This window comes from Nycticebus coucang, chromosome 10 (assembly GCF_027406575.1).
Source record: "Nycticebus coucang isolate mNycCou1 chromosome 10, mNycCou1.pri, whole genome shotgun sequence".
In the NCBI taxonomy this organism is placed as follows: domain Eukaryota; kingdom Metazoa; phylum Chordata; class Mammalia; order Primates; family Lorisidae; genus Nycticebus; species Nycticebus coucang.
Window position 1 is genome coordinate 57,657,332 of NC_069789.1, and position 22,166 is coordinate 57,679,497.

The 22,166-nt window shown below is 51.4% G+C and overlaps 1 protein-coding gene across 1 annotated transcript in view; it reads left to right on the top strand.

Moving 5' to 3' along the window:
* The window catches only part of LRRN2 (leucine rich repeat neuronal 2), a 71,688-nt gene extending 50,090 nt beyond the window's left edge, over positions 1-21,598 (top strand). Inside the window, exon 2 of the mRNA XM_053607964.1 lies at positions 18,539-21,598. Within this exon, the coding sequence (XP_053463939.1) occupies positions 18,771-20,909 (2,139 nt within the window). The 5' untranslated portion in view covers positions 18,539-18,770 and the 3' untranslated portion in view covers positions 20,910-21,598. The remainder of the gene's footprint in view (positions 1-18,538) is intronic.
* The last annotated feature ends 568 nt before the right edge of the window (positions 21,599-22,166 follow it).

Here is a 22,166-nt window from a genome sequence, read left to right on the forward strand (position 1 = left end):
AGCTGGTGTCAACCTAAATAACAAACAGAGACTCTAAAAGGAAAAAGTGTTTATTTAGGAACAGAGCTTTGCAGTGGGAATGCATAGGGCTGTGTGCATATTCAAGACAGTAAAGAAAGACAAAGGTTTTTAAAGGGGAAAATGAGGAGGACTACATAATTGGTTTTGAAATAATTATCTTTGGCTACAAAGATCACTAACAAGGGCGACACCAGTCTGAGGCTGGACCAGCAGTTGCTGGACAGATGTCCTTACAGAAATATTTTTTGTATAAAGTCGTGATGGCCTTTGTGCAAGGTTGTGCTTTTTGCAGTCTTTTGTGATAGTTTTTGTTATGAGGCATCCAAGCATGGGAACCCTTTTTTTATGGTCTTCCCAGCTCTGTTTGTCAGGGTTTTTTATTTTTAACACTGGCAAGTAAAAGAGCTCACATTAAAACCCTTGGATCTACAACCAGATTAGATCTCTTAATGCTAGACCCTCACGTGCTGCTGTTTCCCTGGGAAACCTGCAAGGTGGTAGTATGGAACTGGGTGGGCTTAAGCTTTTCCTCCCACAGCCAACTGTGTCTTCCCCGGCCCACCCCACACACACAGCCACCCGTGTGTGAACCTCTTTTCAAAGTGTCACTTCGTGCCCACAGCTGTGGCTCAGTCTCTGCCAGGTGGGCCAAAGAAGTAGGGTTAGTAGAGGAGACCCCAGAAGCAGCTCAGGGTCTCCTGGGGGCGGGAAAGATGGTGATCGGTGAAGTACAGGAGTGGGGAGGGGAGGAGAAAGGAGATGCAAGCTTCACACCCTCCTCATTAGGAGCTGCTGGGGCCCATTCCATGGCTCTATCTGCCACGGCTCCTGAATGCTCTTCCAAGGGAAGAAGTCCCACGTTCAGGGAATGTATTTCTTCCTACTGCATGATAATAACTCATCCTTAAGTTTGGCAGCTGCTAGGGTATGAATGTTTGTGACCCCCCAAATTAATGTGTTGAAACCTAGTCCTCAACATAGTGCTATTAGGAAGTGGGTCCTTTGGAAGGTGATTAGGGGATGAGAGTAAAGCCCACATGAATGGGATTAGTACCCTTATACAAAGGGCTCCAGAGAGCGCCCTCTCCCCTTCTGCCATGTGAGGACACAGAAAGAGGACAGCCCCTGTCTATGAACTAGGCAGCAGGCCCTAACCAGACACCAAATCTACCAGCTCCTTAATCAAGAACATCCCAGCCTCCACTACTGTAAGAAATAGATTTCTATTGTTTGTAAGGTACCCAGTTTTTGTTACAGCAACTCAAATGGACCAAGACCGTGGCAGATCCAGCTGTTTAATTCATTTTTCAAGTATAATGTGATTGTGAATTTATGGTGCATGAATTACATTCCAAAGCTATTGTTAATATATGTAGTTATGTAATATGTATATATAGAGGCATATGTACTTATGCACAGACAACATATGTGTGTGTACGTGTATGTGTATATATGTAAAATCATGTATAAAACTTGTTAGGAGCACTGATTCTTGCCCCTTGACAGCTATGTGACTTTGAGCAAAAAGCGTAATTTCTTGTGACCTCAGTTTTCTCATCTGTACAATGGGGATAATAATATAATACAGTTGTTATCAGAATTAAAAGCGGTAATGAATGCCAAGTATCTGACTGAGACTAAGCCCTTCGTGAAATTAGCTAGTGTTATTGTATCCATTTTAGCTATGCAATGCATATGTTATGGAGAAAACTGAGGGCAGGCACCTCGTCTTACTCATCTCTGTGATGCTGTGCCTTTGTGGGGCTCAGTGACAGTTTGTAGAGTAAAAGGCATTTGACCCTTGCTCAGTGAGGCCCTGGCACTGGAACACAGCTCTGGGCTCCCCGCTCAGGCCAGGCTGACCCCTGGGGAGGCTGAGAAGGCCCTCACTGCCTGGAGCCTGCTGGAGCCCTAGAGGCAGGTGGGCCTCTGCAGAGCTGTGCCAGACTCCCTCCTCTTGATCACATGGAAAGGACTCTGACCCGCAAGAGCTGAGGCTGCCCTGCCCAGGAGAGTGGGCTCAGGGAAGGGGTACTCATCAGGCTCAGGAAGCCCCAGAGACCCTTGCCCAATAGGCAGATGCACTGCGTCTTCTCTCTGGGACGTTGCCTGAAGCCCTGAAGCCCTGAAGCTCTGCTTTGCTTAGCACAGGTTAGGCACAATGGGGTCCTGAAAATCTGTGCATGGCCTCTTGGAAAATCTAAGCTTGCTTCTCTGCTATGTACTACTTTCAAGACTTTGGGCAAGTTATTTAGCCTCTTTAAGCCTCAGTTTCCTTATCTGTAAATGGAATGACCGTAGTTCCACCTCCACGGGTGTGGGGGCAAATTCAGTGAAATAATGCAGGAAAGCGCTGAGCTTAGCCCTGGTACAGGACACTGCTGTGTGAATAGGGAAGCTGGGGTTGGAGGCCTTGCCTTGAGAGCACAGGTGACAGCTCTCTGTGAACAGCCAGCGGTGGTGATTATACTCCCCAGGCTGTGCCTCTGGGCCTCATGCCAAGCCTGATGCTGGGGCGGAGGGGCACGGGGTGAGGGCAGGCAATCACAGTTAGGGTCCCCCTGCGCTTAAGTGAATGTTTTCTTGCAGCAGGAAGGAGTCCAGAAAAAGCAGAGAAAGGAAAAGAAAATCCTAGCACATTCTCCTCAGTCCTCCCCCAGCTCCGCGGCTCCTGGGGGAACTGAGCTGCATAATACAATGGGATTTAATAAAATGCCTTTCACAAAGTTTGTCTGCTGCCAGCTCCTTAATTAAATTGCCTAATGCTGCTTTGCAATGGCAGCACAAACTCCTATGTTTAAAGAGCATGGTGTTGCCATGGCACTCCCCTGACAGGACGCCAGGGCGTGGAGGAGCATACAGATGAGGCCTCGGGTCGGCCCCTTCTCCCGCATCCTCCCTGCTGCTCCTGCACCACCTGCCCCTCCACACACAGGGCCCCCGTAGTTGCACATACTTCAGTAGTCAGGCTTTTTTCAGGCTAGCTAAAGATGCTGTCCAGGGCTTTAGTACTGGGAGATTCAGGGGTGTTTACACAGAGCAGAGCCCGTCAACTGGTCTGTCTGCAGTGGGCTATAGTGGGCGACAGACACAGCTCTCATCACTCAGAGCAGCCCTGGTTGAGTCTCCATGAGCCACTCCCTCCCTGTGCAGGCAGCCACCTCTAATCCCTGGTGCACTATACAGTATGCTAGCCTGTGGGTGCCCGACCTGAGAAAGGTTGGGGAGCCCTGGATCAGAGTCTGAGAGCTTGATGAGAAAGGGAGTATGTTCTTTCACATGCAGAGAGCAGAGAAAAGAAAAACTCATTTGCTTTGCATTCTTCCCTTCCCAGATAGTGGTTCTCAGTCCTGGCTTCACATTCGAACCCATTGGGAAATTTTCCAATATTTTATTATGAGAAATTTCCAACATGCAGCAAAATTGAAGGAATTTTACAGTGATCAACCATATAGCCACAACCTAGATTCTACCATTAACTTTTTAATGGACTTGCTTTATCTTAGCTCCCTACATCTGTCCATTCCTCCATCAGTCTATCTTATTCTTGGTGCATTTCATTGCAGACATTAGTACATGTCTCACTAAACACTTTAGTACTAATAACTATGGGGTTCACTTTTTGTTTACAGGTTTTTCTTTTGATATAAAATTTACAAAGAAATCTTATAAAGGTTTTTTTTTTTGTATGTCATAAAGATTTTTTTTTTAGATGCCACTGCACTCTAGCCCAGATGACAGAGTGAGACTGTCTCAAAAGAAAACAAAAACAAAAACCCTTGGATCCTACTCCTCGGAGACTAATTGCTCTGGAGTGGGATGCGGGCATCCGTATATATTAAGAGATCCCCTTAAGAGTCCATGGTGCAGCCAAAGTTGAAAAACACAGAGGGGCCAAGCGTGGTGGCTCATGTCTGTCTCAAAAGAAAACAAAAACACACACAGATAAAAAGAGGCAAATTATTGTCGTTTTTAGATCCCCCATGCAGAATAGGGAGCTCTCCTGGGCACACCTAGCTCTCCTCGTCCTGTCCCCTGCTTCCCCTTCCAGCATCACTCCTCTTTCATGTTCCACTTGTGTGCATCACACACTCGTCATCACCCTCCTTTTAATGTGCACCTCAGCAGCAGGTGAATCCACTTGTTGTCGTGTTAGCATCATTGGGGGTCTCATCATCTCCTGTATATTTCCCAGTGGCAGAATCCATATCTGGTTTAGATTCTATACACATCACAGCGATGAGGTGATACCCATGTACTGATGGTGGTTAGGGTGCTTATGATGATCAGGACTGTGGCAGTGGGCAGAGGAGGTGATGATGCCGGGGGAGGATATTCTGAAGGAGAAGGTTCTTGGCAGCAGGCAGGGGATACATGTGGCAAAGATGGGGCTGGTTACATTAAAGGAGATGGCAAGCTGCCGGCGGGCTGGCCATGGTGATGGTGCAGTGGTGCAGCTCAGGTGCTGGCATTGTGATAAGGACATGGCTGTTCTGGTGATGTTGCCATCTCATTATCCCAATGGTAATGAGACTGATGCTGCTGTCCTTGCAAGCATGATGGGCCAACAGATGCTCATTCGCCACAGTGACACCCATCTGGGAAGAATGTTGGTTGTCATGGCAGGAAGGTTTGTCTCCCTCCCCCCTATTTGGGATGATGTTCAGAGAGGCCACCTGCAGACCTTCTATGCCTGAAGCATGGAAGAGGCTCAGCGGAGCAGCAGGACCAGCTCCATGCTCAGCTGCCCCGTTCCACGACACTCTAAGACAGCGTTCTGGTGCTAAGTATGGGGAGATCATTAGGAACATTTATTTAAGATGAATAGTTCTGGGACCCAGCGGGTTTGGGATGCCAGCGTTCTCATGATCGATGGAGATTTTATTTGCTGCCAGCATGGTTTCCTGTTCTCTTCATGTCGGTATGCTCAAGGGAGGACAGAAGAAAGTGCTTTGGTTCCCGCTCCCTTAACCCAGGCAGCAGGAGGCAGAGGCCAGCAGAGCCCCAGAAGAGTATGCTAGAAGAATCATCCTAAAAAATACCTTTAAAATGTTGTCCAACTCTTTCGTTTTACAGATGAACCCCCCTAGGGTTAAGTGGTCAGCAGACAGGACCCCTGCTGAGAATAGCAATGGAAACAGAAATCGAATTTGTATTACGTACATAATACTTGAGTGATGCAAAGTGAACTCACACCTGTTATCTGATCAGACCTTTAGAATGGTCTTGTGAGTGTCAAAAAACTTGCTGCCCATCTGACCCTGTGGCTCCTGAGTCCCCTCCCAGATTCTTTCCCCCATGCAATGAGCCTGGGCCATATTTGTATAGCACTTACGGCTCATTAGGTGTATTTCACACTCGTGTTTTCATTTGATCTGCACATCTCTGTACAAAAAAAATAGATGGTAGTAGTCTTATCCCTGTTTTTCAGAGGAGAAAACTGAGGCTCATATTGGCTGAGTTTACACAACTCCTAAGTGCTAGAGTGGGAACTAGCAACCCCGGATCCCTGTGTTACCTTCCTAGGGCTGCTATTAACAAAGTACCACAAATTGAGTGGCTGAAAACAAGTTTTTTGTCTTATAGTTCTAGAGGCAAAGAAGTCCAAAATCAAGATGTCATGAAGGCTGTCCTCCCCCCGAAACCTGCAGGGGGAGATTGCCTCTTGCCTCGTCCTAGCTTCCAGGGGCTGACTGTCAATCAGCGTGTCCCAGGGCTCCCAGCTGCGCTCTTATGTCTCTGTGGCACATGGTTTTCTCCCTGTGTGTCTCGGCCTTCACATGTCAATTTCCTTCTCTTATGAAGATACCAGTCACGTTGGATTAGGACCTTCCATAATGGCATCATCTTTACTTGATTATATTTGTAAAGATCCTATTTTCAAATAAGGTCTTAGGGGTTAGGACTTCAATACATCTTTTGGGGGAACACGATTCAAACCATAACAGTCCCTGACTCCCAAGCCAGTGGGCTTTTACAACACGCTGTTTATGGACTGTGCGCCATCCTATCTATTTTTGCTTCCATGTTCTCTATTACATCTATCCAGGTGATCCCCTTTTGGCTCGGAGCACTATTCATTTTCTGCTCTTCCCAAAGTATTACAAGCTACTAATGTAAAATCATGAAATATAGGTGAGCTTTTATCTTCTTTTATTTCCAGACAGTAAAAATCATTAAGGCTTGCTCTTAATTAGTTTAATTTCAAAGCTTCTAAATATTGATTTAACCTACACTCTTTTGTACTTGCCGCAGTCACTGAATTATGGCTGTTACTGATCACAGATGGAAGCATTTCCTTCCACCAGGCTCGGGGCCCTGGGAGCCCCTGGTTCCCCAGTGAGTGCACTGGGCTCAGAAGGCACAGATGGGTGTGGAAGAGAAGAAGCCTCTGCCAGATTGGAAAGAGTTTTCTCTTGAAGAAGGGCTGCTTAGCTTAGGCCAGAGGCCACTTTCTTTCTCTTAGGTTGGCCTGGACCCAGTGGAACTTGAATAAGAAGAAGTCAACTAGAAATCTCCCCATTCCATTCCAGGTTTGAGGAAGGAGGAATGGCAGGTTGGAGCATAGGTTTTAAGTTCAGCCGAAACCAAGGTTGAGTCCTGGCTTTACCAGCTCAGTATTCTTGGGCAAAGTACCAACCTCTCACATCTGAGAAGGGGTGTGGGTATTTCTCATGTCATGGTGTTACTGCGGGCATTCTGTGCCGTCCCTCCAGGCAGGCACCTAGGCAATGCTCAGCCAGAGGCTGTTGTTATCACTGCCCTCCCACTGAGGAAATAAGGACTGGATTTGGAAGCATAGTGCAACTTCTAGCATTGGCCCCGTTACTTGTTTGCTGTGTGATCTTGGGGAAGTCAGTTAATATCCTTTCTACTAAAATGGGGATAATGGCACCCCTGACCTCACAGGGCTACTGTGAGAATCACATATGTCTTAGTCTATTCATGCTGTATCACAGAATACCACAGACTGGGAAATTATAAAGAACAGGAATTTATGTCTCACAGTTCTGGAGGCTGGGAAGTCCATGATCAAGGTGCCAGCAACTGGTGAGGGCTGTTCTCTGCTTCCAAGGTCTCTGGAACAGAACACTGTCACCTCCAGAGAGGAGGAGTGCAGTGTCCAAACAAGGCAGAAGGTAGAAGGACAAAAAAGGACCAAACTGCCTCTGTTCAGTCCTTTTATAATGGCATTCGCCCATTCCCTCATTTCCCCAAGGGCCCCAACTCTGAACACTGTGGCACTGGGGACTAAGTTTCCAACACATGATTTTTCAGGAACACTTGGAGACCTTAACACCATACGATCATGGATACAGAAGAATTTTAACTACAAGTTGCATCTGGTCCCAATAGATTATTATTATTGATGGCCTTATGTGCCCCCTTGGCTATCTCTGCCTGCGTTTTGTACAAAGACCACTCTGGCTCTGACCTGCTGCTCCAGTATCCTCATCACATGACCCATGCTCTCAGGACCCCAGGGGGGCCACTCACTGCTTGGAGTTCACTTCACATGTTTTAATCCCAGGACCTTGGCTCCTGGTGTCCCCTCCACCATCTGTGCATGTATTGGCCTGCAGGTTCAGGCAACATTCCTCCTGTGCATTTGTTTTAACAGCTTTGTTGAAGTATAATTTTCATATCAAATTCATCCATTTTTAGTGTATAATTCAATAATTTTGCCCAACTTCTACCTGAGGCAGAATGATGCCCTTTCCCCTAGATTGTGCCCTTTTGCCCTTGCTCTGTGACACCTGTGACAACAAAGCACTGGTTTTGCTTTGTTTTTTAACCTGTGAATCCCTCCCCTCCCCTTAACTTTGTACCCTCAGCCCCTCACGTACATACTGGTTTCTGGCCTAAACTCAGCATCCCTTTTTCAAGAGAAAGCTCTTTCCAACCTGGCATACAGTCAGGGGTCTATTAATGCTCACTAGATAGTTTCCTTGTAGCAGGACAGAGAAGTCTCATCTGTCGGGGTATAAACAGCTCATCATATACAGCAGGACCTCCACAGTTGCCCGCCTCCCTACATTGACCACCTCCTTAAGTTGACCTAATTTTCTTTTTTTGTTGTTGCAGTTTGGCCGGGGCCAGGTTCGAACCTGCCACCCTCGGTATATGGAGCCGGCGCCCTACCCACTGAGCCACAGGCACCACCGAGTTGACCTAATTTTATACATACCAGTACAGGAGGCCTAGCTCCTTATGTTGAACACCTCCGTATATTGACCAGTTTGTTACTCCCTTGGTTGATCAACTTACAAGGTTCTGTTGTGTTTATTTTTTAGATAGAGCATTCCGGGTGCCACTGTTCTTGGTGTGTAGAATTTTAATCTCAGCTAGAAGGGATGTTAGAGATGTTCTGTGTGATTCTCAGACTTGAGTGTGCAGCAGAACCCCCTGGAGGGCTTATTGAGACACAGGTGACAAGGCCTACCCCCAAGGTTTCTGATTTACGGAAGTCTTGGGTGGGCCCGGGATCCTGCATTTCTAGCAAGTTGCCTAGGTGCTGCTGATCCTGCCAGTCCAGGAACTAGTTTGAGAGCACACCCCCTCACTGTGCAGATGAGGAACCCAGAGGCCTAGAGAAGGAAGAGGACATAATCCAAAGTCTGTCCCCAGGCTGGGACGAGAGCCCAGCTGTGTCCACTACCCCAGCTTCCCACACCCTGACCATCTCTGCTTCCCCCTTGTGGCTTTGGAGAAGCCGGATGAGGGGAGGGAGGTAAGCAGGGCTTCTGTGAAATGCTCTCCACAGGCCGGCAGGGAGAGGGGGCATGAGGGAGACTGCCCAGTGAGAGGCTGTGGGACTGGGGAGGGAATGGCCAGGGCAGGGCAGGCCTGGAGGAGGTGGTGAGGACGGTCAGGCCATTCTCCTGCAGTTAAGCAGAAAAAAACCCCCACCACCAGGGCCTCAGCTGCAGCCATTTATCTCCCGGGCCTGCCTGAGACAGCTGACAGAGGGAGAAGGCAGCCAGCCTGCGCTGAGACCAGGCCTCCTTCCGCAGCAGCGTGATTTATCTCTGAGCTTCATCTGGCAAACCTGCTGATGAAATGAGTCTCCTTTTCTCTCCGCCTCATCAATTTTCATTCTGATTTCATTTTCCTTTTCTGTTAGAAGGGGCTTGGCCCTCGTCTGTGTTTGGCTACTGTGCTCCCCCTGCACTCTGCCCCCTTTCCTCTCAGCTGCCAGGGCCCCAATCTGTCTCTGCCCTGCCTCTCCCACCCAACCCTGCCCCGAGGGTCCCCGCCCTCTGCCCTCTGCCCTCTGCAGCATGACACTGTGGGAGGGAAACCCTGTCACCTCACCTCACAGAGCAGTACTGGAGTCCCCATCAGTGCGTCCTCACTGTTTGCCTCGGAGCAGTACAGTCTGGGAGGAGGTAAGCATCGTACTGGATATGGCTTGCTGAGGCCGAGGAAGAAGCAAAGGGCTGATTAACTCTATTGGAACCAGGCACTGTGGTCAGAAAAGATGCAGCATGTGCTGATACTTCCAAAATGGAAAGGAATTCCCCAGCGAAGCAGGTGAGGAAAGGGACTTCTGCACTAGGACCCTGTATGTACAAGGACATGGGACAGGAAAGACTTTTGCTTGCCTCTCTCTGAGGTCTTCCCTCTCCTTCCCCCTGCCCTTGGCTCTAGCTCCCAGAGATCCACTATGGCTAACAGGGTGTCTCAGGGCCTTGGCTGCTGGAGGGACCCTCGTGAAGAATGGTTTGGGGTCTGCTCAGCACCCACCTCTGGTTCCCTGGGAAGGGCGGGTGGCTGGAGAAGCCCGTGGGTCCATGGCTGAACTTGGCTGCACATCTGACTGTGACCGTGCCCAGTATGGAAGGTCTGTGGGATGCCATCAAGCTGGGACAGTTAGACCACTTCTGGAAGGAGCTCTCTCGACCTTCTGGAGAACACATGGGGAAACAGAGGAACTGCTCACCCAAGTCAGGAGGAAGAAGCTCTGAGTTTATTGGGTGAGAGTTGTGTCTGATGTGAGTGATCTCCAAATGAGCCATCCTGAAGACCAGAACGAGGACCCCAGTTGCAGACCCCGGGGAGGGCTGATAGTGGACATAGGTGAGGGCAACTCCTATTGGGAAGAGTGTCAGCCTGTGCTGGAAATGCTTCTGGGAAGTGGGTGCCCATCTTAGAGACTGTGTGCCCAAACAAAGGGGCCTAGAACCCAGGGTGCAGCCGAGCCAGGGAAATGTGCTCCAACAAATTGAAGTGGATAAAAAGGGAGAGAAACTCTGAGCTCTGGGTGTTTTGTGGACACCTTGTTCAGGCTCCCCCACGAGGCAGGGCTCTCTCCATCTCATTGATGAAGACCCTGAGTGAGGGCGCTGAAGATCACAGCAACCGGCCCCAAGGTGTATTTTAACCACTAGCCTAAGCTCTCAAGGAGGTGGATGGAGTCTGCAGGATTTTTGAGGGTGGGGCTGAGAAGGCCATCCTTCATCCAAGGATGAAGATGGCAAATCCAGAGGCAGAAACTTGAATCACAGAAAAGTGCCTTTACCTGGGAAGGGCTAAAGTGGCCATAGAGTGGCCAGAACCAGGGAAGGGGAGCCAGAGTGTGTGCCCAGAGAAGACAGGCTCTGGGATGATGTTGGCCTCCTTCCCGTTGGTCAAGAAGAAGGCAGGAGGCCTGAGGCCAGATACTGCCCACCTCCCAGGCAGTGACCCACCTGAACTTCTGAGCTCTGAGACAGTCAGCCCCCACCTCTCTCCTTGCCTTTCTTTCCTCCTCTGGATACCCTCTGAGTTCCTACTGTGTGCCAGACTATTGGAAGACCTGGCAACTTGGAGCACAGCTCCTGCCCCCAAGGAGCACACACAGTCTGGCAGGAGAGCCAGCCAGCTTGTTTGGGATAGACATGAGGGTACCACAGGAGCCCAGAAGAGGGTGTAGGGGATGCAGAGAAGACTTCCCTGAGGGTCAGCAGAAGCCTAGGCAGCGAGTGGCAGGGGAGTCTCAGCCTGGCACTGCTCTCCATGCCCCCAGCAGGTGGGCTCGACTCCCTGCAGCCTTTTGGGGCAGTGCACTCAGAGAGTACACACAGTCATTTCTTTTTTTTTTTTTTTTTTTTTTTTTTTTGGCCGGGGCTGGGTTTGAACCCGCCACCTCCGGCATATGGGACCGGCGCCCTACCCGCTGAGCCACAGGCGCCGCCCACACACAGTTTCCGTAGTGTAGTGGTTATCACATTCGCCTGACACACAGTCATTTCTAACTGGCACCCTCTGCTCCTAATTAAGAAATAACGAGGCAGGCTTCCTTTCAGGCAGCAGAGCTCTAATACCCTCTGCCTGGAGACCTAGAATGCAGAGATTCCTGCCTGCGGACATGTTTTCTCCCTCCCAGGCCCAGCCAGGGATTTCTGTGGAACCCTGACCCCTGTCGTTCCAGAAAGAGGAGAGCAAGAGTGGACACCTGGTGCCCAGGAGATGCCTTCCAGGTTTCCTGCTCTCCCCTTCCCCACCAGGCCACCCTTGGAGGTCAAGTAATCTTCTGGCTCCAGAATAATGGAAACACAGGGGCTAGTGAGACGCATCTAGGTTCGGGCCCCAGCTCCTCCACATCCTAGCTGAGGAGCTTCACGGGGCTAGCCTCCTCATCTTAGAAGTTCTTTCCTCACAGCATTGTTGGGATGGTAGGATGAGGGACATGATGTGGCTAGCAAATAGACGGCCTGGTGCTAGACAGGCCCCAAGAGTGCCACACTTGCCTCTGAGACTTTGCTCTGTGTCATCATCCCAGTAGCGTCAGCTAGAATTGAAGGGACTCACCAAAAGAGATTCTCAGCAGAATAACGGTTTTCAAGCTTTTATAGCTACAGCCTAAGGCAAAAAAACGCCTTGCATCATGTCACTGTATGTGTGTGTAAAATGGAAAAAACTTTTCAAAACAGTGCTTAATCTGCTACATGCAATGCACTTTGATATTTTTCTTTCCTTTTTTTTTAGACAGTCTATGTTGCCCTTGGTAGTGCCGTGGCATCACAGCTCACAGCAACCTCCAATTCGGTCATAAGCGATTCTCTTGCTTCAGCCTCCCAAGTAGCTGGGACTACAGGCACCCACCACGACGCTCGGCTATTTTTTGGTTGTAGTTGTCATTGTTGATTGGCAGGCCTGGGCTGGATTCGAACGCACCAGCTCCAGTGTATGTGGCTGGCACCCTAGCCGCTGAGCTACAGGCACTGAGCCTCACTTTGATATTTCTTATTCTATTTTGCTTTTTTTTAAATGCAGATTGTGACCCACGTTAAATTGTTTTCATGACCTACTAATGGATTGTGATTCACAGTTCAGGGTAGAGCACCCCTCACCCTATAAGGAGAGTGCCCTGTGCCAGGCTCTGGCATACAGATATTAGTGACAAACCATCCTCCATCAAGGAACTCACAGCCTGGGAAGACAAGCTTGTAGCAAACAGTGGGGAAGGTGCTGCTGTGGTTTGTTCAGAGAGTCTCAGGAAGAGCTGTGGGTATAACCACCCTTCTCTGATGGAAAGCGTCACAGAGAAGGTGGCACTTGGGATGAAGAGCAGCTTGACAGTTGAGGTTGGGGAAGGGGATTACAGGCAAAGTGAGAGGCGCAAGTGTAGGGGGAAATAGCAAGTCTCGTGAATTGGGAGGGTGGCAGGATAGGGGGGAGTGAGAAGTTCACCCTGGGGTGATCAGGAGAGCCCCAAAGAGGCAACTGTAAGGGTCAAGAGCAGAGTTGAAAAGAGCAGGTGGAGTGAGGGTTTTGGTGTGTGTGTGAGGTGGGAGAGGGCAGATCAGGAGGGTGGAGATTTCCAGTCTTGGACACTGGGGGACAGGGGTGCTCACTGACAAAGGGGACCAGAGAAGCATAGCCAGGTTTCATGGGAGGAGATGCTGGCTTTGGGACAAGCTGAACATGAGGAGCCCCTGAGAATGCCTGGTCCAGGGGACAGTCAGGAGCGAGGTCTGGACTTTTCCTTGCCGGCCACCCCCTATTTGTCTTCCTGCCTGGTGTCTCAAACTCTGATGAGGAGACCTAGGTGCACAGGGCCAGCCCAAAGCAGTAAAGCACTCCCGGCCGCTGCAATGATGCTGCCCAGGGCTGGGGCCCTGATGCATGGAGCAGCTTTTAGATATGGAAACTCTAGAACAAGATGGAAGAATCCATCTTTCTTCTGGGAGGTCACTGATTAAGCATGAGGCCCTGAGAAGCCCACTTTGAAGTAGGAGGGTGAATTAAGTGAATTTAAAGTTCCCTCATGCCAGAGTAACCTAATTCCGAAGACTCTGGTCCCAAGTCGTGATGGAAGAAGAAGGGGAATTCTGGGCTTTGGAGATGACATTGATGGTGATAGAAGTCAGGACGGTAGTTAGCTCTGGGTGGGGTCTGGATATGACTGGGAAGGAGCACGCAGGAAATTTCTGGAGTGCTAGGAGTATTTACAGCTTGATCTGGTTGGTGGTTGTAGAAATGCATTGAGTTTGGGATTAGTACCCTTTATGTACTCTCTTGTACATAAATTATGCCTCGACAAGATCGTTAAAAGTTTATTACAAAAAGTGAGAGATGAGAGGTACCTGGTCATATGGAGTAAGAGGCAGCTGTTCTAGGGGAAAGTGACCGAACTTACATCCTGCCCTGCTCCCAGCAATGCTGAGGAGTATCTTGTCCCCATTTCCTCAGATGTTCAGAACATTAAGTACCTCGCCCAAGGTCACACAGTGAGTGGCAGAGCCAGGTGCAAACTCTGATGACAAAGCCCAGCCTCCTTCTGCTCCACCCTTGCTTCCTTAAGTTATTTATGGCATTCAGACTCAGGGAGGCTAGATAAACGCTGAGGTCTTCCCCGGCACTGGGGTTCTGGTTGTGTGTGATTACATGAGAGGCAGAGTTGGGCTGTGCTCACCTCCCGGGAGGAGCCAGAGGCCAGGTGTACAGAGAGGGCTGGCCTTCCCTGCTGTACGCTGGCCCTCCTCCTCCCTCTGCATCCCTCCCACCCAGTGCTTATCTGCGGGTGAGGAGGCCGAAGTTTATCAATGCTACACTCAATTATGCTGCCCATCTGTCTCTTCAGCTCAGCGGGACCTGGCACCGAAGCAGCCAAGGCCAGGCAATCGATCACTGCCTGTCATCTCCCGGTAGACCCTCAGCTCCTGGGAGCTGAGTAGGGGGCCCCCAGGGAGAGAAGGGAGGAGAAGGAGAGGGAGATCATCTGTACCCACCTAGTCCAGGAGGCAGCACTGGGGCTGTGCTGAGGGTGGGGCTGGAGATAGACAGGAGGGTGAAAACAGCTCCAGGTCCTGACGACGCATCTCCAAACCTCTTCCTTTAGAGCAGTGGTTCTCAACCTTCCTAATGCCACGGCCCTTTAATACAGTTCCTGTGGGTCACAATCCGCAGGTCGAGAACTGCTGCTTTACAGCTTTACGAAAGGTCTTAGTTTCATAGGGGGTATAAGGGATCAATGCCACACTTTTCAGCTAAATCCAGAGAAGCAGCCTGGACAGGTAGGTCAGATGAAGTTTGCAAAGCCAGCCATTGGAGTGGACAGCCAACCCTGCATCTTGGACTATGGCTCTAGGACTTTCCATCTCCTGTCCTCGAAGCCCACAGCTGGCTGGCCAGGAGGCACTGCCCAAGAAAAAGCAGGCCCTAGCCCCCACTCAGAAGACAGTCTGAGGTCTGTGTGCAGCAGCTGGCTCTGTTTGTCCCTGTGGTTCCAGGCCCAGCCACAATCACAAAGGAACAGTGTTCCCCCACACTGTCCCCCAAAGGGGGTCTCTCTAGGCAGGAGTCAAGAAACAGGTGCTGAGGGGCCCAGCAGATGCAGGCAGGGGAGAGGAGCTGAGGACTCAGGTTCATCTCTGAAGGGATTCACAGCCAAGGCCACTGCTCTGAGCCAGCCCTCCCTGTCTTCTGGCCCCTGTAAAGCAGGAGTTGATCCATACTGGCTGGGTTGGGTTTGATCCCTGGGCCATCATGGAGAAGCTATGCAACTTCTGACAAGTCACTTAACCTTTCTGACCTTCAGTTTCCTCCCTGGCAAAATGAGCCTAAACAAACCCCTTCTTGTCTCCACACAGTGTTAACGAGGAGTGGGGGTGGGGTGAGGTGTAAATGTAATGTACATGTGCTCTACACATTTTTCCATTTATATCCACTTGCAAGTACCCTCTACACACTCAATCCTACCCTTGGGGCTCTGGGGACACAAAAAGCATGGAAGGCAGAGTCCCTGCTGCAAGGAGCTTGAAATCCAGTAGGGGAAATGTACACGTGATAGTCTGAACTCCCGATCACCTCTGGAGCTTATAGATGAAAGACAATTAGCTTTCTCTGCAGTTCCCTGGTAGAAATTGCTAGTCAGCCTGCATGAGTGGGCCACGTGCAAGTCAGCCTTAAATGGTGATGGCAGGTGAGTGGGCAGCTCTGAGCTCCATCCTGGAAGGGGCCGTGTGCTCAGCAGTGAGGGGGAAGATTTGTCTGGGTTCTTGCCAATCCTGGAGGTCAGAGGTGCTACACAAACATGAGTCATTGAGCCACTGCCTCTCTCTGGATCCTAAAGCCCAGCCCTGGGCTCCTGGCCTCATCTACCCAGCCCAGCTGGAGGAGGCAACAAGGTGGGAGGGAAGGGCAAGTCCCTTCAGGTTTTCAATTAAGTTTTAAATGGTTCCTTGATCCCCTCAGCACAGTTGAGCACTGACAAGGCACTTAGAACAAAGGGGTTGGCAGAGGCGAGGGAAGCGTTGGAATTCAGGTAGGGATTAAAGGTTGGGGGAGATTGTGGGTCTAGCTAGAATCCTCTCCACCTCTAGCCCTTACCTTTCTCTCCTTCCACTTGTGAACTGTTTTGGCTTCTCCTAATTGGATAGCTTTTTATTTTTCTGGTTGCAGTGGCTCATGCCTATAATCCTAGCCCTCTGGGAGGCCGAGGCGGTGGTGTGGGGAGGGTTAGCATTTTGGTCCTGCCTGCCAACCAGAGTGGCACTTGCTAGATGTGTGATCAAATTATCTATTTCTGCTCACAGCTCCCCACCCTACCTTGGGGCGGCAGTGGGCCCGCAGGGTAAGCTAAAGGTAGGTTTGTTGAGCCCTACTTCTACTGTCCTATAAGAAGTCCTATAGCCGAAGAGCCTCCCACCCCTGAGAGATGACCAGAACTGGAAGAGGAGCTAACACTTATCCAGCTCTTTATGCATTCAATTCGTTTAATTCTAATGACAATTTCATTTCATACAGAAGGAAATGAGTGCTCAGAGAATTCAAGTAACTTTGCCCAGGGTGCTCTGGTGGTGAGTGGTAGCGCCAAGATTTGCATTCTGATCTGTTTGCTAGTGGGTCTGCTGTCTCACACCAGCTCTAGGCAGGAGTCAGGGATCTCTGGCATGTAAGTGTGGCAGGACCATTGGCCTTAGATCCAGTTCCAACCCAAAGACCTCTCAGTCATCCAGTTCCAACCCAAAGACCTCTCAGTCATCCAGTCATTTCCTGCTTCCTCTCCACCCAATAGAACACAAAATTCACTCCTCACTTCCTGACCTCTGATCACGGGCTTAGGTGGCTGTGTTTCCTGAGGTTCACCTTGCACACTTGTGCAGACGTGCGTGCATGTGTGCACATGTTTGTTTACCCCAAGTTTTATGCGTCAGTGCACACACACCCCTACGCAAAACCTCTGTGCCTTTTAAGTCCTGATTGTTTTTCCCACCTTCAGAAATAGCTGCAGGAGAAAGTGGGAAGTGGTCAAATGTAAACAGGCACACTGCTCTTCTGCTCAAGGAAGGGTACCCTACCACCAGCTGCTCCCCTCTCCAGCCCCAACTTCCCAGAAGTGGGATGAGGTGGGCAGAGCCATTCTGGATGGTGGTAGGAAACATGTTCTGAGCTTTTGGCAGCTGCTTGGTAAGGAGTCATCACCCCTGGGAACAAGAACAGACACCGGCCTGCTGCTGCTGCAGCCGTTGCACCCCCAGACTCTCCAACAGCCCAAAGGAAGCCTGGGACAGACTCAGGGGCAGAGATGTGAGTAGATAGCACAACTTCTAGACTTGGGTTGATCCTTGAATCTTGTAATAATATGACTTCAGCCAAGTTCTTTAACTTCTTCTGGACTTCAGTTTCTTCATCTGTAAATTGGGGGTATTGATGCTTATCTCATAGACATGTTAGAAGGTTAAATGAAGACATTCAGAGTCTTTGAAGAGTCCTGGATAACAATAGGTGCTCAGTAAGTGTTTGCACACTTCCCTGACACCTGCAGCTAAAAATCTACCTGGAATCAGACCTCCACTCAGAAGGTCAGACCAGACCCAAGACAGGAACGCAGAGTCTGGCCACTTTTTGTTTCCATCTTTGGTTCTAGGCTGAGGCTGGACTTGCCTCCAGCTCAGTGCAGCCTGGCCCTGGGATGTGAAAGAGAACCTAGATGGTTACCCACACCCAAGACAGAGGAAACAGCAGTGGCTTGGATTCGAGATTGTAAGGGGTCCAATCTGCTGAGGAGAGGGGCCCGGAAGCATAGAGATTGATTTACACAATAAACACTCACTGGCCACCCATCCCGTGCTCAGGTACAATAATGAGCAAGACAGGCCTGTAGCTGGAGACACCTTTCCACGTGATGTGGTCAGGACCATGACAAAAGGAAGCATGGGTACTATCAGGGCATAAAGCCAGCCCCTTGGCCAGCCAGGGGTAGAGAGGTTTTGAAGAAGCCTTCTATAGGAGGTGACTGAACTCAAGTCTTGAAGAACAAGTAGGAGGTGGCTGGGAGACCATGGGGAGGAGACCTGAGAAAGGGTGGCATGTTAGGGTAACTTCAACCTGAGATGTTTGTGCACAGTGGGTAAGTGGGGTGGCAGCAAGAGAAGCCGCGTGAAGGGGGCAGGCCAGGGCTGGAAGGGCTAAGGAGCTCAGAGCCGGGCTTTTTAACCCCACTCCTCCTGGGTAGCTCTGCCAGCCCGTTGGGAAGGAGAAAGTCCCGGCCTCCAGGGTGAGGAAGTTGACAAAAAGCAAAGCAGTAGTACCCCAACCTGGGATAGCCCAGGCCTCAGGAAGCCCGCCTGCATGCAGGGTCACTTTGAGAGTCCTGGGGAGCCCATCCCAGATTTTAGAAACTGTACTTCTTTCCAACACCCCTACCCATCGCCTGCCTACACTGGCAGAGGAATTTCGGGAAACTCTCCTTTATCTTCCATTTACCCAAGTGAGCCAGGAGGGAGGGAAGAGATAAGAAAGGTTAGAGAAACCACTGCATGGATCTCTGGGCTTAGGACTCTGAAGTCCCAAACACACACATGCACGTGTACGGGCACACACTCAACCCCTTCCTCTTCTTCCCTGAAGACTCACAGTCACTTAGTGGGTCATAGAAGCCTTAAGGACTGTAGGATAGAACCAGCAGCCCTGGTTCTGGCCCCAGCCATGCCTTCTGCCGCTTCCTTTGGCTCACTGAGCCAAAACACCTGGGAGGGATAGATGCTGCTCCTTGGCCACCTCCTTACTCTGCCTCCTCTTCTTCCAGGGCTGCCCCTGATGGACATGGCAGTGAGTGAGCAGGCCCAGCCCCAGAGGACAAAGATGAGGAGCCACACCCCAGAGGGCAAGAAGTGATGCTACCCCATCCCTGCATAGAATGACTGCTCTGGGAGGGTGGTTCCCCCAGCCCTGGCAGGGCTGCTGACCCTCACTGCTAATCACGAAGAGCGGGACTCCAGATTCCTCTTGTGGATGGTCCCCTGTCCTGCTGCTCTACCATGAGGCTCCTCGTGGTCCCCCTTCTGCTAGCTTGGGTGGCTAGTGCCACTGCGGCTGTGCCTGTGGTACCCTGGCGTGTACCCTGCCCCGCTCAATGTGCCTGCCAGATCCGGCCCTGGTATACACCCCGCTCATCCTACCGTGAGGCCACCACCGTGGACTGCAATGACCTGTTCCTGACTGCAGTGCCCCCAGCACTCCCTGCAGGCACACAGACCCTGTTACTGCAGAGCAATAGCATCATCCGTGTGGACCAGAGTGAGCTCAACTACCTGACCAACCTCACAGAGCTGGACCTGTCCCAGAATAGCTTTTCAGACGCCCAAGACTGTGATTTCCACGCCCTGCCCCAGCTGCTGAGCCTGCATCTGGAGGAGAACCAGCTGACCCGGCTGGAGGACCACAGCTTCGCTGGGCTGGCCAGCCTGCAGGAGCTCTATCTCAACCACAACCAGCTCTACCGCATCGCCCCTAGGGCCTTCGCAGGCCTTGGCAACCTGCTGCGGCTGCACCTCAACTCCAACCTGCTGAGGGCCATTGATAGTCGCTGGTTCGAGATGCTGCCCAGCCTAGAGATCCTCATGATTGGTGGCAACAAGGTGGACGCCATCCTGGACATGAACTTCCGGCCCCTGGCCAACCTGCGTAGCCTGGTGCTAGCAGGCATGCACCTGCGGGAGATCTCTGACTATGCCCTGGAGGGGCTGCAGAGCCTGGAAAGCCTCTCTTTCTATGACAACCAGCTGGCCCAGGTACCCAAGCGGGCACTGGAGCAGGTGCCTGGGCTCAAGTTCCTAGACCTGAATAAGAACCCATTGCAACGGGTAGGACCGGGGGACTTTGCCAACATGCTGCACCTTAAGGAGCTGGGACTGAACAACATGGAGGAGCTGGTCTCCATTGACAAGTTTGCCCTGGTTAATCTCCCCGAGCTGACCAAGCTGGACGTCACCAACAATCCAAGGCTGTCTTTCATCCACCCCCGCGCCTTCCACCACCTGCCCCAGATGGAGACCCTCATGCTCAACAATAATGCTCTCAGTGCCTTGCACCAGCAGACTGTGGAGTCCCTGCCCAACCTGCAGGAGGTGGGTCTCCACGGCAACCCCATCCGCTGCGATTGTGTCATCCGCTGGGCCAATGCCACAGGCACCCGTGTCCGCTTCATTGAGCCACAATCCACCCTGTGTGCAGAGCCACCAGACCTGCAGCGCCGCCCAGTCCGTGAGGTGCCCTTCCGGGAGATGACAGACCACTGCCTGCCCCTTATCTCCCCCCGCAGCTTCCCCCCCAGCCTCCAGGTGGCCAGCGGAGAGAGCATGACGCTGCATTGCCGGGCATTGGCCGAGCCGGAACCCGAGATCTACTGGGTCACTCCAGCTGGGCTTCGACTGACACCTGCCCATGTGGGCAGGAGGTACAGGGTGTACCCTGAGGGGACCCTGGAGTTGCAGAGGGTGACAGCAGAAGAGGCAGGATTGTATACCTGTGTGGCCCAAAACCTGGTGGGGGCCGACACTAAAACGGTCAGTGTGATTGTTGGCCGTGCCCTCCTCCAGCCGGGCAGGGATGAGGGACGGGGGCTGGAGCTCCGGGTGCAGGAGACCCACCCCTATCACATCCTACTGACCTGGTTGCCACCACCCAACACAGTTTCCACCAACCTCACCTGGTCCAGCGCTTCCTCCCTCCAGGGCCATGGGGCCACTGCTCTGGCCCGTCTGCCCCGAGGCACCCACAGCTACAACATCACCCGCCTCCTTCAGGCCACGGAGTACTGGGCCTGCCTGCAAGTGGCCTTTGCTGATGCCCATACCCAGTTGGCTTGTGTATGGGCCAGAACTAAAGAGGCCACTCCTTGCCACAGAGCCTTAGGGGACCGGCCTGGACTCATCGCCATCCTGGCTCTTGCTGTCCTCCTGCTGGCAGCTGGGCTAGTGGCCCACCTTGGTACAGGCCAGCCTAGGCAAGGGGTGGGCGGGCGCCCCCTCCTTCCAGCCTGGGATTTCTGGGGATGGAGTGCCCCTTCTGTCCGAGTGGTATCTGCACCCCTTGTCCTGCCCTGGAATCCAGGGAGGAAGCTATCCAGATCCTTAGAAGAGGAGGCACTGTCACCACCATTGTCTCAAAATTCCTGAAGCTCAGCCAGTTCTCAGCAGTAGAGAAATAACTAGGACTACTTTTTACCAAAAGGGAAGCAATCTGGGCCAGATGCCTTGCCAGGAAAGTGACATGGGCCACACGCTTGTGGCCTGGCAGCTGGACCAAGACAGGCGGGGCTTTGTGGCCCTCAGGGGTGCTCATGTGGCCTCCAAAACATTGCCCTTACCTTCTGGGGGCTCCTCTCCTACCACTCTGAGGATGGACAAGGAACAGGAAGGACTCTGGTGAGAGCCTCCCACCCCTCATCATCTACCTGCCCACAGGCTCCTGGGCCTCCTTTAGTTGTCCCCTGCCTGTGTCCCCAGGCCCTGGCCTACAGGATGCAGCCCTGCTTCTTCTCTTTCTTTGTACAGTCTCAGTGGCCTGCCCCTTCTCCTGGGCAAGGGCTGAAGGAGGCCTTTCCTTTTCATCTTGAGGATCACCCTCAAAGTGGGAGTGACTCCCAACCAGATCTGAAGGACATTTGGGGAGGGGATGCCCAGGAACACCTCATCTTGGCAGCCCGGCTCGGCACTCTGAAGCTGACTTTCTATAGGCGATTTTGTACCTTTGTGGAGAAATGTGTCACCTCCCCCAACCCAATTCACTCTTTTCTCCTGTTTTGTAAAAAAATAAAAATAAATAATAACAACAGTAATACAGGGGGAAGGAAATGAAAGGAAAATAATGCTTTGAATACTGAGTGTAACCAAAGAGCTCTCTGTGCTCTGGTATCCCTTCACGCCTGAAGGGTGGTGGGCATGTGGCTAGGATACTGTAAGAGGGAGAAGAGGGGACCGTGTTTCCTCTCTGGCTTGAATTCCAGCCCCTGAGCCTGCTCCGAGACTTTAGTCCCCATAGCTGTGAGCAAGAGAGCTGGGGAGAGAGGGAGGAAGAGCAGGAGAGGCTGAGGCTGACCAGAGCGAGGGAGGGAGGCAGAGCACAGGAGACAAGGAGAGGGGTGGGCGAGAACAATGGAGACTGACCCAGAGATGGAGGGAGAAAGGAAATTTCCATCACCAAGCCTTGTCGCCCTTTCTCCTTCTCTGATAAGCAATTAACATGCCGGAGCATAGGAAGCACTTCCCAGCCTATTTCTAATTAAACAAACCCAAGAGGCAGAGTCATGCAAAGAATCACAAATCATCAAGATAGCAAGAACTCTGGCTGGCTGGGGCAGGAGGGGGCAGAGGGTGACAGAAGATTTGGGGAGGGAAGAGCTATGGGATAAGGAAATGGCTGCAATGGTTGTT